The sequence below is a fragment of the Chrysemys picta genome, chromosome 2 (genome assembly GCF_011386835.1).
Source record: "Chrysemys picta bellii isolate R12L10 chromosome 2, ASM1138683v2, whole genome shotgun sequence".
Lineage (NCBI taxonomy): Eukaryota > Metazoa > Chordata > Testudines > Emydidae > Chrysemys > Chrysemys picta.
In genome coordinates this window covers 182,338,150-182,354,201 of record NC_088792.1, presented here as the reverse complement: position 1 = coordinate 182,354,201, position 16,052 = coordinate 182,338,150, and the positions used below count along the sequence as shown (strand labels likewise).

General features: G+C 39.8%; 1 protein-coding gene across 1 annotated transcript; it reads left to right on the top strand.

The window, feature by feature from the left end:
* Nucleotides 1-511: 511 nt before the first annotated feature.
* Nucleotides 512-15,286, top strand: CD83 (CD83 molecule). Its single transcript, XM_042860504.2, has 4 exons — nucleotides 512-757; nucleotides 10,736-10,967; nucleotides 11,106-11,209; nucleotides 13,357-15,286. Exons 1-4 carry the CDS (start codon nucleotides 512-514, stop codon nucleotides 13,528-13,530), a joined length of 756 nt encoding a protein of 251 aa, XP_042716438.1. The 3' UTR covers nucleotides 13,531-15,286.
* The last annotated feature ends 766 nt before the right edge of the window (nucleotides 15,287-16,052 follow it).

Genomic DNA, 16,052 nt, shown 5'->3' with positions numbered 1-16,052 from the left:
CCCTATGTAGACATGTCCTTAAAGCCTGAGCTATGGAGTCACCCTGGTGTTGTAATCTGAGGGTTTAACTATGGTTTCTGAAAAGGCAGTGAACATGGCTTGTCCTTGACTGCAGTTTCAATTACACCATATTCAGCACTCGTTGCTGACACCTATTGTCATCACTGAGTAATTTTACTGTTCTGTTAAGGACAGGGGCAGGAAAGGAGACGTCATCAGCAACAACAGTAAGGGGAAGTGGGGCAGCCCTAGCAAGGTTAAGGGGAGGAGCCTTTACACACTCACTCAGGGATTTTCCCTGTGTCTAGGGGACTTCAGACTCAAACTGTTTGGCTGGGACATACCCCTGCTGACGTTCTCTAGAGCTGTTTGCCCAGGGCTGGAAACAGCAGCTGCTTCACCTCTGTTCACACAGCTCCTCCTGCACAGAACAAATCACAACTCCTCAGCAATCCAAGACAGCAGCAAGCCATGCTTTCGGCATACTACACCCAGCTTGTCATCCTGAGCAATGGTAAACGTGACGCTTTCATTTTTAATTTTACTTCTCATTGATTTTCTTCTACAGACTGGAACATTTAGGCCTCTCTTTTTAAAGATGATTTGTGTGTACCTGTGCCTTGCAGTATGGTGTTTCATTCGTGGGACTTCTGTGGCCATTCCAGAGGTTGCAGTGACGTGTACAGAAGACGTGCTGCTGCCCTGTGAAGCTCCTCGGGACCCACAAGTCACGTATGAGGCAGTGTCCTGGCATAAAGTAAGGAAATGTTACTGTGATTCATGCAGACTGTGCATTTTGTTTTGCTTTCCCCACCCCCCGGCTTCTAACTTTCCTCATAGGAAATGCTTGGCTGTTTTATGGAGAAGAATCTTTCTGTCAGAGCAGTGGAGGTAGCATAGGCATTGCCTGCCATGACTTGAGTCACATGCCATAGGATATTTACACACTGCTGTACATAGATGCTTGAGTTAGGTGTCCCTTGCCTGCTCTCAGACGTCACCAGCCCGCACTGTGCCAGAGTTCTGAGGATGCCCACGCTGCTGTTCTAGACATTCTGCCCTTCACAAGGCCGCATCTGTAATGTTGCTCCAGCCCTGGTCTAGCCAATGTGCACTCGGTGCAGTTGCACAGATGCCCCCATTTCAGCCCCTCCCCCCGGAAAAAAACAACCCCCCAAACTGAGTGGTGCTGCAAACCCCAGCACCAGCTCGCAACACCACTCGTTCACATTTGGCCCAGCTGCTTCTTCCATGACGGAGGAGTGGCTGGGCCAAACCTGAGGAGTGTGGGGCCACGTGAGTGCAGGGTGGACGATTGGAGTGAGCAGAGTTGGGTGACCAGGACTGGGAGGAGCCACCCTAGCCTCGGATGGGAGCAGAGCAGTGGGTGGGTGTCACTGGTGAATGGCCAGGAAGAGATCCCAGGGGCAATGGGTGAGGGACTGGGGACAAGTTGTTGGTGAGCTATGGGGTGAGTGGGGAGTGTTGGGGAGCTGTGGGGGTGAAGGGCTGGGATATTGGGGGCTGTGGCCAGTGACGCTGAGCAGGAGGTATTTCAGGGTGGTTGTGAGGTTAGTAGGGGCTGGTGGAGGGTTGTTGGGGTATATGTGGGGTGGGAGAGGCATTCCAGGGTCTGGGAGAGATTGGGGCACTTTAAGGAATGCAGGGACCCCCATTGCCCCATTTGCTGTACTCTTTTGTAGGATGAAACGTGATGTTGTGACTTCAGAATGGTGGATTCCAAAAAAGGGGTTGACATTTTTTTCTTTAAAATCTAAATTAGCTATTGCTGTTCTTTTAAATATTTTTTGTTCTGAAAGAGGGTGGAGTACAGAGTACAGAGCGTGGCGCTGGGAAGATCTGAATTATCCCCCTGTAATCTTGTAAAAAGGAGATATTAGCCTCCCTGCTTCAGTGTTTCCATCTGTAAAATAGGAGGACTACTGCTTACCAACCTACTTTCAGAAGTGCTATGAGGAATGATTAGCTAATGTACATAAAGCACTTTGAAGTGAAATATTTACACAAAGTGAGGCAACATTGTCCAGTGGCTTCTCATGCGGCTGTGTGACGTTTCTTTGGGTCCAGTTTCCTTATCATGTAAACAGGGAATGCTACCAATTTCTTAGTTCTGTTAAGCACTTGGTGCTATATAAATTCTGTTATTATGTAAGTGCTATTATTATATTGGGTTCTCTGGTTGTAATACATGTTCTGCCTCTAATTTAGATCCCAACTACATAACAAAGAGATATCTAAGTTAGTCAGATTTGTTCAGAATTTCTCTGCTTGTCCATCAATAAATCTGAAGTCTTTCTACCTTTGGTTTTTTTCCTGAGGGGTTGGGCTGAGTGGAAGTGAGTGCTTAGAAAGGAGAGCCTTCAACTTGCTGGGTTTGGAGAGTTTCAGTGTGGAAACAGGGGCAATCTGCTCCTTTTTTGCCATCTGCTTTTAAAGACTGACTAAGCAAATATTTTACATATAAATATTTACTAATCAATTAATACCCCATGTTTCCATCTCTGTGCACTGGGAAGCTGGTAAAATGGGGGAATTCCAACTATGTGGCATGCTTCCCTTGATTCCCATCCTGGAGAAACATCTCTGCAGGGCTCGGTCTGGTTTAGGTCTGTGGACCTGTAGAAAATAGACAGAGGCAGGCGAAGGGTGGAAGAGAATGGGTGGACAAACTGGCTCCCAAATCTGCACAGGCAAATCAGCAGAAGTGAAAACTGCCTGAGACTCTATTAACTTGTGCTACTTCCCACGCTGCGGGCAGGAACCCTCCTACATAGGGGTGAGAATCAGGGTGTTAGTTGTGATCAGTGGAGCACCTGGAAGCACAGCTCATGCAGGAACCGTGCTTTCCAGAGCAGGAGCTGGTAGGGCCAGACAGCAGAACAGAGTTGAGAGCCATCATTGTGAGAGAAGAATTCTGAGGAAACACTGTAGGACTGATTCACTGTACCCCTCTGGTGGCACAAAGAAAGAGGATCTGGCCCTCCACACCACTTTAAGGAGAACAAACAAATGACCGAGTGCAGCTAGGCAACCACATGTAGAATTAATCAGTTATTTAAAAAACAGCTACCAAAGGATTGATCAATGAACAACACGTACGGCCCCCAAAGGGCTAATTAAAAAGTAATTCCAACAAACGGTATGAAATTTCAGACTGTAGAGTTCAAACAGCTGTTAGGCTCAATCTTTTGTACAAGGTCACTTTGAACTGTGCTGTAAATGCGAGCAATTAATCTTTGGCTTCTGCTGCTTTTTAAAAATGACGATGATGATGTGCCTCTGCAGTTTGTGTGGAATTAATGGTTAGATAACACACCTTGCAGGACATTATTGCCTTTTCTTAACAATTATTGGAGCACTTTTAGTTTTTTTCTATAATCTGCTTTAAAGAAGATATTTTTGAATATCAGGGTTTTCAAGTTTTATCTTAAAAAACCCTTATTAAAAAAGTGGTGTGTGCCAATCTAATAATCATATTCTAGTGCAAAAATCCAAATAAATATAATATGGGAGTACTAAGTACTACAACTATGTCCAATGTGCTAAAGTCTCAATCCTGCATATGAGTACACATTTGTTTAACTTGGCATGCATGAATAGGCCATTGAAGTCAATCGAGCTACTCATGTGTAAAGTTAGACATGTGTGTAAGTGTTCATAGGCTCAGGGTCTAAGTCCGTTAGCTCAAGTGCAAGGGTTTTTATTCAAAAATACTTACAGTAGTGTGGCCTAGCAGATCAAGCACTAGGTAGAGTGCCACAAGCTCCTTGATGTTATTCCTGGCTCTGTCACAGATTTGCTGGGTGGTGTTGGGTGAGTTACTGAAACTACACTTTTCATAACTGGGACCTGCAGAAGGGTGATCTGATCTTCCTGGGATGCTGAGCCACCCACAAGTACAGACAAGTCCTCCGGAGGTGTGGGAGCTCAGCATCTGTACAATCAGGATACTTTTATTTAAGTGCCTAAAACTTTAGGGAGCGAACGATGGAAATTGTGACTTTGATCTCTCCATGTCTCATCTATAAAACAAAAGTGTGGATAATAAAACTTTATTCACCTACCTCCTAGGGCTCTTGTTTGTATAGAAATGTGAACATGGGAAGCATTTTGTAAGGGCTAAGAGCCATTCTTTTACTTTCAGTTAATTTTAAACAGAACATGAATATATACAAATTAAATTCTAGTGGACATTTGGCTGTTTTATTTGTGCTTTAGCTAGGAAAAACCTGATCTAAAAGGTAAGAGGGGAAAAGCTTTTATTTAGCTGGGGGGGAAAAATCTTAACGCTCTAGCTCTTTCTTGTAAAATGTAAAAATGAGGCAAAGTGCTTTGGATAAGTATCCAAAATACACATCCGATAACATATTTAAGTTCGTTTTTGTCTGAGTCCTTTACATAAACACAGAGAGTCAATTTCTAACATTTATACCCAATTAGAGCTGAGCAAAAAATTTCCATCAAAATCTTGGAAAAATGCCTTTTTGACTACAAGAAACTCCTTTATTTTTGCTTGAAAAACCATTTTTTCCCTGAAAAATTCTAAATGAAAAATTTCAAATTTTTTCAAATAATTTAATTGCAGTAGGAAAAACAACACACTTTCTCCTTTACCCAGTGTAAAATATTTTTTAAAATCAAGTGAAAGAAAATATAAGAGAAAAGGGATTTTTTCTTCCCAATATAAGGAAATCTTTTAAAACACCAAGAAATTTTAAAAAGAATTTTGAGGGGGGTTAACTTTCACAAAAATTACTTAACTTTTCTAGATGAGTTCAGGACTCAGTTGTGCCATCTGGGCACGACATTGGGTTGTTGTTGTTGGGCCTGAGGACAAGGGTACACTCTAGGGAGAGCAGTGGGGCACATGTGCAAAGAGTACCTTACCTTCTCCACATCTGGACAATGTGTGATGGGTGGGCAGAACAATGGCCCCTCCTTATCCCAGCACCCTTTGTGTGCTGCATGCCCTCGGGACACAGGGATGGAGAAGTCCCTGTGTTTCACAAGGGTGTGAGGGATAAATCCAGTCCTTTCATCTTTCCTCCCCATACACACTATGCACCATCATAAGGCCCAGGGCACAGTAAGTTTGCCTGGGTGTAACTGAGAGCAGAATGCATTGTCACACGTAACTCTTCTCATGAAGTGAATTTACTGTTGTGCTAGGGAAGGGTAATAAATTCAGAGCCCTAAATAATAGTTCTCTTCACTAAGAGCTAGATTCTGCCACGGGCAGAGTTCTCCAATGGGTTTTTAAGAACTTTGCTAGATTGGGACCAGACTACACATGAGCCAGACTACACTTGGGCCAGAATCTGTGACCAATACTCACATTGAGTAATACTTTGAAATCAGTGGGACTACTCACCATCAGTAAGCTTGGAGGGGAGAGGGGGTAGACTCTGGCTCAAATTAGGCAAAGCCTAGTAGCAGTAGAACAATCTTATTTTATATGCTACTCCTCCACTAATAAGCCTAAGCAGTGACTGGGAAAACCCATTCCTTCCTCATTCTGTCCTTTGTCTTTGCGTCAAAAGTTCATAAGAAACCCACTTAGTGCCAACTGACCACAATGGTGTTTTTGTGACACCAACATTTATCCATGAGGTAATCTCAGTTCAGTTCCAGCTCATTCTGTAGTGGCCACTTGACATTTGAAACTAAATTCCTCCTCCTAATTTTTTTTATATTAAGATTAATAATTTATTTAACAGCAAAAAAATTCAGGTTTGTTTATTATCCATAGTGAATTTTTAAATGAAACCATTTCCCCAAATGATCCTACACTCAGAAAAACAATACGTTAATAGTAATACACCCACCTTCATTATGACATCAGCCTTGGAGCAATACCATTTTGCATGTAATAAAAAGCTGGTTTTATGATGAACGGAAATGATATTGTCAATTTAATGTAGCCAGGAGCCAAGGTACCATCTTGCTTAAGGAGAATACTACTAAAGAAAGCCATTTGATGAGACTGGAGGGTGTATTTTAACTGAATAGCCATTTTCTTTCAAACATATTTGATACAATTAAGTTTAGTTGATTATTTTTGCCAAAGCGCAGGGAGTTGTGGGTAGGCCCTCTTCACTAGGTGAATTTCACTCATGGTTAATGTTAGCTAAGTTAGATGACGTTATAGTTTGTTTTCTAAAGAACAGCTAAAAAAAACATTTTCTATCTGTGATCTAGAGAACAATTCTTGTCCCATACTGCACCTTGTTTGGTTCGCTGAAAGAGAGTCTATTACAGAATATTTGCTGAAAGTGAATTTAAAATTTAGAATCACAATTATTCTCCCCTGATTCTAAGAATTAAATTCATCCAGTCAGAGAACAGAAACACATTATGTAACCTATATGTTCAATCAAGACTGACAAATTTTGGATATCAAATATTCACAAACACCACCTTGTAAACAAGATACAGATCAAGAGCTATTTGTACAAATTATTCATCAAATAAATTTGAATAGTGTATACATTTGAGAATATGGCAATCTGTATGGATAGTTCACAGACAGAAAAAATACAACATTTATTTAGTAAATTATTCATTACAAATTACTTACAGTAATTTGTAGTTAACAGAGCTGGGTAAGGAATTAATTTTTTGGAGCAAAGTACCCCTTACATTGTGGTTTCTTTTCTTGCCTATTTCCAGAGAAGACAAAAAGCCTCAAATTTTGCTGTCAGTTAAACTGGTATAACTCCATCAAAATAATGGAATTAGTAAGGATTTACATCAGTGTAAGAGAGTAAAAATTTTCCCTACAGAATTATTTTAAAGAGGTAAGAAGTCTTGCAGCTCTTAGGCCCTGTCTACACTGGCTCCCCAGTCATGTTTATGAACAGTGTTTAAGTACAGTTCTTACTGAACAGTGCTTAAACATGGTATAAATGGTGCCAAGCTACATGAAAAACCATTTGAAAAAAAAAATATGGATCTAGTCTAGAACATCTAAAGATAGTTTTAAAAGAGTTCAAACATAGCAGTATGTAGAGCCTAAGAAACCCAGTACAGAAATCGGGCCCAATCCAATGTATTGGAGAACCAATGATTTAAAAAGGATTTGCAGAAACAAAACTATAGTCAATCAAGTCTGATGTGCGCCCTGGAGAAAAGACAACCTTTCCTTTTCATGAGCCATTGATTTGTGCCGATTCAAGTTGTAATTGGGTTGATTCAGCAGTTTTTGTCTTCCATACTATTTCCCCACTTGTAAAAAAGGAAAATGGGCACTAAATTATATTTTGTTAGGACTAGAATTTGGAAAAAATGCACACAGCTTCATGGGTGAATCTCCATGTGTTGATTGCCTCTTACCCCAGCATTTAAAGTAGTGTGTTTTTCCTCATTGCCATCAAGGTGATGAATAACAACAAAGAGGAAGTTGCCTGGGTGGTTCTGAAAAGTTGGAAGCCTGTCAGAAATCTTGCCCCCAGGCCAAAGTAAATATGACAGTAAAAATAAACTTAAAATTCTTTTGTTGTTTAATTTTTGAATGGGTTATTTTAAGTAGACAGGCAGAAGAACACTGCTTGCAGGTCCCTGTTTCCCAGCAAAATTCTTGCTTCAGTAATTCTCAGCAGCCAGCATGCTATTGAGTCCATTTTTATGTAAATAAGTTAAACGTTATATATTTCTGCGGGTTCCAGCATGATTCATAATGTGCCTTTTCATTCTGAAACCTGCTAAAGGAATTACAAGAAAAAGTGGTATAGGTAAAGCCCAACTCTCCTTCATGATCCTAAGTGCTTATCAAGAACATTCAGCACTATGTAGCTCTATCAACAGTGGTAGCTCTACAACATGGGGTTGAACTGAAACACAAATCTAGGCAAAAAACATTTTGAGGCTGATTAAAGAAGAAAGAACAGAATGGTTTGTACGTGTGTGGATTGCAGCCACTTATAGTGTCCCGAATCAACATCCACTGACTGTGTGTAGAATTAATTAAATACACCCCATGTCATCCACCTTATGCTGTGCAGTTGTGGCATCACCTGGATAAAATTTGGCATGAATTGCATTGGATTATCATGGGAACCTGATCCGTTAAATGTTCTGTCTAGCAAAAGTTTGCTAAGTATCATGGGAGGAAGCAAAATGATGAAATAGCATTTTGGTGACTTTAATTAGGTTTGGGAAAAAGAAGTTAATGGTAACATGTAGATGTGTTTAAGCGACAACATGACTGCTGCCTTGACTGAATATTTTGTTGACTTTATTTTTAATGACTATGGGCTATGCAGAGAGACTATTCAAATCCTTAAATTCCTTCAGATGTTTTTTACAATTAAAGAGGATTTTACCATATATATAAAATAAAGACTGCAAAGAGAAATTATTTAGTTAAAGCAGCTGAGGAAAAAAAGAATCGCTGATGAAATCCACTGATGAATGTGATGTCTTTTTATGCAAAAGCTCTAAAACTACCACAAGATGTCCCTGTAGCCTAAAACACGTAGCAGGGCTGGTATGCTGTACCCTCAAGTGTGTGTGACACTGTGTATTTACCTGTGTTGAAAAGGAGACCTCATGGAAATAAAAGAAGTACAAAAATAATAATTATAAAGTAGAGATGGGCCAAGACCGGAGTCATTTACGTGAATATTCCTTTCTCCCAACATTTAGAGGTTTGGATAAAACAGGACATGGATCCAAATCACTATCAGAGTTTCCATAAATGAGGGAGGAACTGTAGGTGGTGAAGCTACCTGTTTTTTTAAAAAAAAGTATATTATGTATGTACAGACCATACAGAGGGTATATTTACACTTCACACTGAACCTAGGTCTGTGAGACCAGGTTTGTAAACTCAATGTTTCCAAACCTGTGCTTGACCATTCACATGGCATTATAAATCTGAGCTTACAGTTGCTGGACCAGGTTTCACATACTGCATTATGCAGCCCTTCTGACACGAGTTTGCGGCTTAACCTGCATCCATGCTGCAAAATAACGAGGCTTGGATGCAAGTCTCAGCAGGACGTGGACACTGACCCACCCCGCTAGGACATGGGTCCTAGAACCCTGCTGAATGTTTGCTGACCCAAGTCAGTCTGATTTGTGTGTGGACAGAAGGGAGGTTTGGGCTCAAATCTAAGTCAGGGTCTGGGTTTACTGTGTGCAGTGTAGACATACTCAGTGTGCTTTGGTGAATGTAAACTGAAATCATCTTATTCGTCTGTCTTTCTAGAGTGATATTTCTACTATTTTGGAGTTTTATAGTCATGCTTTACACCAGACCATCTCAAAGAACTTTAGAGCTAAAAGTGAATCCCACCCCACAACACCCCTGTGAAGCAGGGAAACATGATTATCTCCATTTTACAGATGGAAGAAATGAGACATGGAATGGCAAAGTCATTTGCCTAAGGTCATACAGGAAGTTAGTGTCAGGCCAAGACTAGAACTCATGGGCCTTGTTTAGTTCTCATTTGCACCAGCTTTCAGTTAGCATAATTCCATTGACTTCAGTGGCGGTACTCCTAATTTACAACAGCATGAGAAAAGAATAAAGCATCCTATCTCCTGATTCCCAGTCCTGTGCCTTAATCACAAGACCATCCAACCTTTTCACTCACTATTTGCCGTCAGTGAAATCAGAAATTGTACAACATGACATACAAGAGCCTAGATAATTATCTGAAACTTATATGTAAAATTTTAAAAGGAGTGTTCTGATTGGGTAGCCGAGATACTATGAGAGCAGGACCTGTATTTTAGGGCAAAGGGATTGACAGCCAGAGTGGCTTTCTGTATTGCATTATGGGCAATTTTGCATTTCATTAGAGAGCTAGGACTAAATGCACACTTGATGGAAGCATGTCAATTCCATTCATTTCACTGAAGTTGATCCAGTCCCACCAGATCTGTATTTATTCCTGTACTAGAAGTATAGATCCCAATTTCCATATACATCACTCTAGCAGTAATAAAAGGCCTTAAAATGCTTAAGCCCATGTGACAAGGTCAACCTGTAAAAGGTTAACAGGCCCTCCTTGCTGCATAGCTGCTTGGGTGGAGTGTAACAGGAAGGGGAAGTTGAGTCAAAGGCGAATTAAAGGAGGGGAGTGCCTTCTTCCCTTCCGCTGGTTCAAATGGGGAAGGCCCCTGGGAATTATTGCATGGTGTTTTTCAGTTGATTTGCTCTTTCTTTTGTGGATAATAAGCCCTGCAGAAGGGGACTTAAAAGGACTGAGATTTGGAGCTTTATGCACTGGCCATGTCTCCTTCCTGGTCAGCACCATACCCCTATTAGGGAGCTCTTATAACTCCCTAGCACAAGGAAGGCTGGCTGCAACAGCCCTCTCCTCCTCCTCTATGGACCTCTACTAGGGTCTCTGTTAGCTTTCTAGGGGGTGAATTTATCCTACAGCCTTCTATTATACTGTAGTTCCACTGGATAGATATCCAGATTAGGTAGATTAAGAAACCATGTTGCATGTTTGTGTGTATGCACGCACACACATTCTTAACCACTGGAAATGCAGATAAAACTCATGATGGGCAGGATCACTTCATTTGCAGGCAGAAAATATAACACCATCATCCTGGAATTTTTTCACTTCAAATATATTGCGCATTTTATTTTTTAAACAAAGCTTGTGTTTGTATAAAATATCATTCCCCTAAAATTGAGGAAAGCCAGCAGACTATGCTCACTCTAGCTTTATCAATAAAATATATTGGTGTTTTCCAGATTGTTGGAAATGGTGAAGAACTGGCAGACATGGTACAGAAGAACCTTGAGAATGGTGTGGAATATTACTATCCAAAAGAACTTAATGGATCCTTGCAGCTCTCCAGTGATGACACATATTCCTTGAGAATCACAAACACTACTAGCCACAACAGTGGGACATATAGGTGCATCTTGTGCGCACCAGCTGGAAAACACAACCAAAGTGGCACAATCATATTAAAAGTAACAGGTATGGTAGGGTCATTTGCCTTCTTCATGTTTGATATGGCAATTTAGTGATTAAAGACCATTTCAAGATATGCTTTACTTCAAGGTGAACAGAGGTACCAATACATCTTTAAAACACCTCATTTATTTTATATTTCAGGTTGTACTGAACGATTAGATGAAAAATTTAAAAAATACAAAGCGGAACTTTTATTGCTGTCCTGCCTTGGGATTTTTTACTTGCTGCTCATCTTTTTTACCTGTGTAAGTAATGTTTTCTACATGTTTGCTTTTGCCTTCTCAAAATATTTCATTTACCAATAGAAGCTGGTTCCCATATCTAGTTTATGGCCAAATTCTGAATTCCTTGTATGCCCAAAACTTCTATCAAAGTCACTGAGAGATTTGGGTGCACAAAGAATGGATGACGGAGGCCTCAATACATAAAGTATTTATTCACTCCATACACCCATTTGACTCACTACATACTGTCCTTCTGGAGCACCAAAGCGCTCATTTCTGCTCCCAGTTACGCCAAGTATACATTCAGAGAAAGGCCATTAACTTCAATGGATGTTCTCAGAAAACACAATGTGGCAACTGGAAATAGAATTTGTCCAAGAATGAGGTACAGACCTACAGGATATCTGCTCCATTTATTATGTTCCCCAGTCTGATGGACTGCATATTGTCCAACCTGCACACTGAGAGCCTGATACTTCCTCACTAAAATCCTTGAGATTTTGGCCTCAGTTTCCTTATCTGTAAAATGGGATGATTACTTCAGAGGGATGCTGTGAATCTTAGTATTTGCCATTATATGTCCGTAAAGCATTTTGAGATCACTGGATGTGAAGCAATATAGAAGTAGAAAGAAATATTATATATCAAAGGTAATGAAATCAGTAGTTTGCAATTGACCATAAATTACAGCTCTTTGAAAGCAAAATAGAAAACCCACTTCTTGACTGGGCTGCACACAGCACCACCACATGTAATACCACCCCAGACAAAACAAACAAACAAACAAACCTGAAAAGCACAAGAATACTATGCAGTGTAAACTTTGGTCCTTACTATTAGATGGTTATGGGGATATGGAGAGAGTAGGCATGTTAGAAGCTAGCTAGAGAGGAATGGGATGAAACATTATTTATGATACTAGTGAAACCATTCCCTATGGCAGAAAAACCAGGAAGTCTATAGTTCATCACCTTGAGGTGGCAAGTCCCTCAAGTTTTAAGTGCTAATTAGATTTTTCAATACTGGTTCTATTCTCCTCACCCCTTTGGGAACCTTACATGAGAGGTTTGGTGTATTTTACTAAAAACCCCAAACTCTCCACCATTCACTTTTAAAGTTTTCTTGGCTAAATTTTACTGATATTATTGTCATGTTCGGTGACACAAATCAGAAATGCTATCTGATTGGAGAATTAGCTGCAGCTAAAAGTAGCTTTTCATATATCTTCAGGGAGCAATTAAAAACTCATGTCTGCCTGTTTTTTAGATTGACAATTTCTGCCAGTAATTTGTGCCATTCAGAATAAAGTTTGACAAGCTAAATCTTGTAGAAATTTGCTAAGATGAAAGTATGAAAGCAAGTATATCACTCATTAAAAAAAGATGCCCCCATTTTGTTCAATGTCTCTAATGTGGCTTATGCTGGTTGTAAAGAACCTCTCCTTCCACGTATAACAACTGTAAATTTTATTTGCAGTTGAAGTTTTGTGATTTTAAAAAATGAACCTTATGCTGGAGGTGACCATCCTGATGAAAAATTACATGCGACACTCTACTAGTATGGGACCCCAATCTCAGCGACACTAAATCAGCTTTCATCAATGTTTAATATTGCCTGAATCTCAGCAAAGAACTTTACTATTTAATATGTCTGTTAAATTCTTATAAGCCTCATTATTCCTGAGCACTTAACAGCCATTGAACTCAATGGCAATTTTGAGTGTGGATTGATGGCAGGATTGGGACTTTAATAAGATTTACACTTCACAATTTGATGAAGATATTTCAGACTTTAACGGGCATACAAGTCAGGTGAAAACAGATTTGTGATCCAACACTAGATTGTCACTTTTCAAAAAGATTACCAAACTGAGGCCCATTTTAACCAAAGCCTGTAAATTTAAAATAAGGTTCTCAGTTTCCCGGTGGTATCTAGGTCTTCTTACTATGTGATACTTCAGATGAATGGGTAAGCAAGACAGTTGAAATTTTTCCTTTTATTGGAGAGCCACAGTCTGGTGAGAAATGAATGGAAAAGGTGTTCCAATTAATTGTGGTTAGCACTGAGCAAACTCTTAACAGTAATTTTAATGCATAATCCTTACTTTAAAAATGTATTTAAAAAAGAACAAATTAACATCAAATGATCCTTTTCTTTGCTTTTTTTAGACATGCCTAAAAAAAGAGAACATGCTTCCAGGTTATCATAAACACAGAAGAGAACAGAAACACACACTTATCCTTGTCAGTGCGCAAGAAAAGAAGATTATACAGTGTTTAGGCAGCAACAGTACTTGCAAAAATGGACTAAATTTGAGTTCTGGCCAAGCTGAAGTAGTTTAAGAAACTGTGGGCTCATTAATAAACACGTCATGAAGATGGATGGTTGGGCAACATAGAGAGGAAATAAAAGCTAACACACTGCCTCTTCAGGGTATCCTGATAGCTTGGGTAATCTGTCAAATACCTGCTTGTGCTGGACAAGTCTTCAAAGAGTATCTTCATACAGTACAACAACTGTTGAATTTAAGGTGACTAACAAATACCAGTGCCGCCCTACAGCTTTGTTACAAGCTGTTACTACTATAATGTTGGCATGTGCTCCATTTCAACCCATTATACCCATCTTGTTCTGAGAGAGGCTATTTCTACCATCTGAAAAGTAGGTTACAGAGAGGATTTGATGGTGTTGATTTAGGGGATTAAGTTATCGACTGAACTAATATCTCAGCTCTTTTAACAGTCACGCACTACTGCTGCTGCAGTACAATTTTTCAGAAAGCTAAGCATATAGGCTTCACTCTCCTCTGGACGGTGAGCTCTTGTTTTTGACGGCATTCGCTACCATGATTGAGAAGTATGGCTACATAACATCCTGGATATTCACCAAATCCAACCAGATTTATTTTTATTTTTATTGGTTAATCTCAGAGTGATTGATGGACAGAGAGATGTAAGAGAGATGGACAACATCCTGGAAATCTTTCCCTACTATGCAGACCCTTCCATTAGTGCAAGGAGTGCAGATAAATAAGAGGCTCGTCAGTGATTTCCCAAGAGCACCTTTACTTCAGGGAACATTTATATATATATATACACACTGCTACAAATTTATCATGCTTTTTAAACCTACCACATCAGTGAAGAAGCATGTGCTATTCAAAAGACTTATAAACAGATGGATTCTTCTATGGTTTTATAAAACACATGAGACTGATTTTATCTCTGATTTAAATCAGTGGAATTACACTAGGGAAAATTGGGTCTGCGGCTTGTAAAATCAGTCATTTGTGTGTGTGTGTGTGGGGGGGGGGGGTGTGTTAAACCTGCCCTTGGAATATACTGAGAAAGCCAAGAGATAGGAGAGGAGATGGAATAACTGAGCAGCTATTTTTGGCTGCTCACGGTGTATACTGAGTATATAAAATGAGGATGTGAGGAAAGCTAAGTTCAGGTATCTCTAGGGAAAGGAGACCTGTCACCTTGAGCCAAAGAGAGCAAGGGACATTCCAGACCTAAGATGATGGAATCTGAGAGTCAGAACTTCCCTCACTAGCTTGCCTGAATGCAAGTTCAGGTAAGAATACAGTTTAGAGGGATTCTAGAAGTTTGTGCTTGAGGTTTGAATCTGTGAAATGAGGAGCATAACAGAGTAGATTTACAATCATTTAACAATACCGTTAAAATAATTGTATAAAAATTGGATTAAATAATTATAAACGCTAATTGATGTAGTATAATTTTAAAAAGAGATTGTAATTCTAAATTGTGTAAAGATGACTTTCCTTTGACTGTATTGAAGGTGTGATGGGAGGAAAGCACATTGCATCACTCAACAATGCCCCTTTTGGCCAATTAAAGTTCTGCACCAATTGAGTTTCAAGGGAATTCTGTCCAGTTGTTGGCCGGAAGGATGGTGGGGGTGCAGGACTGAATATGTTATTTATTTGGTGCATGCTAGATTACCACCACACATTTGCTTTTATGTAATCAATTTTACATATAAATACATGTACTGTAAATGAAATTAAATTCAGAGGTAACCTACCTACCTGTATTCCTGTGTGCCATTTACTGTAAATAAATTGCTCCATAGAAATTGTGGTTTATTTTACATCTGATACAGTTAACAGATTAAGATGCTTGACCGTGTGTGCGTGCGTGCATGCGTGTGCGCGCGTGTAACTAATTATTTTGTGTATTTCCAAGTGGTTAAAATTATTTATTTACTCCTCAAAGTTCAATTTTAGGTAAATTAAACCTGTTCTGTTGCTAATAGAGAAATGTATCCCCCCTAATTTTATTCCATCAATGCCCACTTTTAAACACAGGGCACCAGTAAAAGTGATGTAAATGTTTAGTAGGTGATAGAGTGGATTGGACATAAATACCTACAGATAAAAGCAACTATTTAAAATTTCACTCTATTACCATTCTAATTAGGTTTAGTTGCATGCACACCATGATATCGAATAACACCAAGCCTCTTTACTGATCCTCCTAATGGCCTCAGGTTCCATACATGTTGAACAACAAAGGTGACAAGAAGAGACCCAAGAAGAGATCCTTGGGGTGGACCAGCAATTGCCCTGCTGGACCCCGAGAAAGAAAGGAAAAGCTACTCCATCTCTCCCCTATGAGGGCCAGCATACATGTTGACAAAACTCCACATATCAAAGGCACATGGTAGATCTAAAAGAATCAGTATGGACAACTGAGCATCATCCCTCCTCAAGAATCAATAATAAACTAACCCAGTAGATCATGCTCTTCTTCCTGAAATCTTGTCCACCTTTGGCTTCTGTGACTCTGTCCCCTCTTGGTTCTCCTCCTACCTCTCTAATTGTTCCTTCAGTATGTCTTTT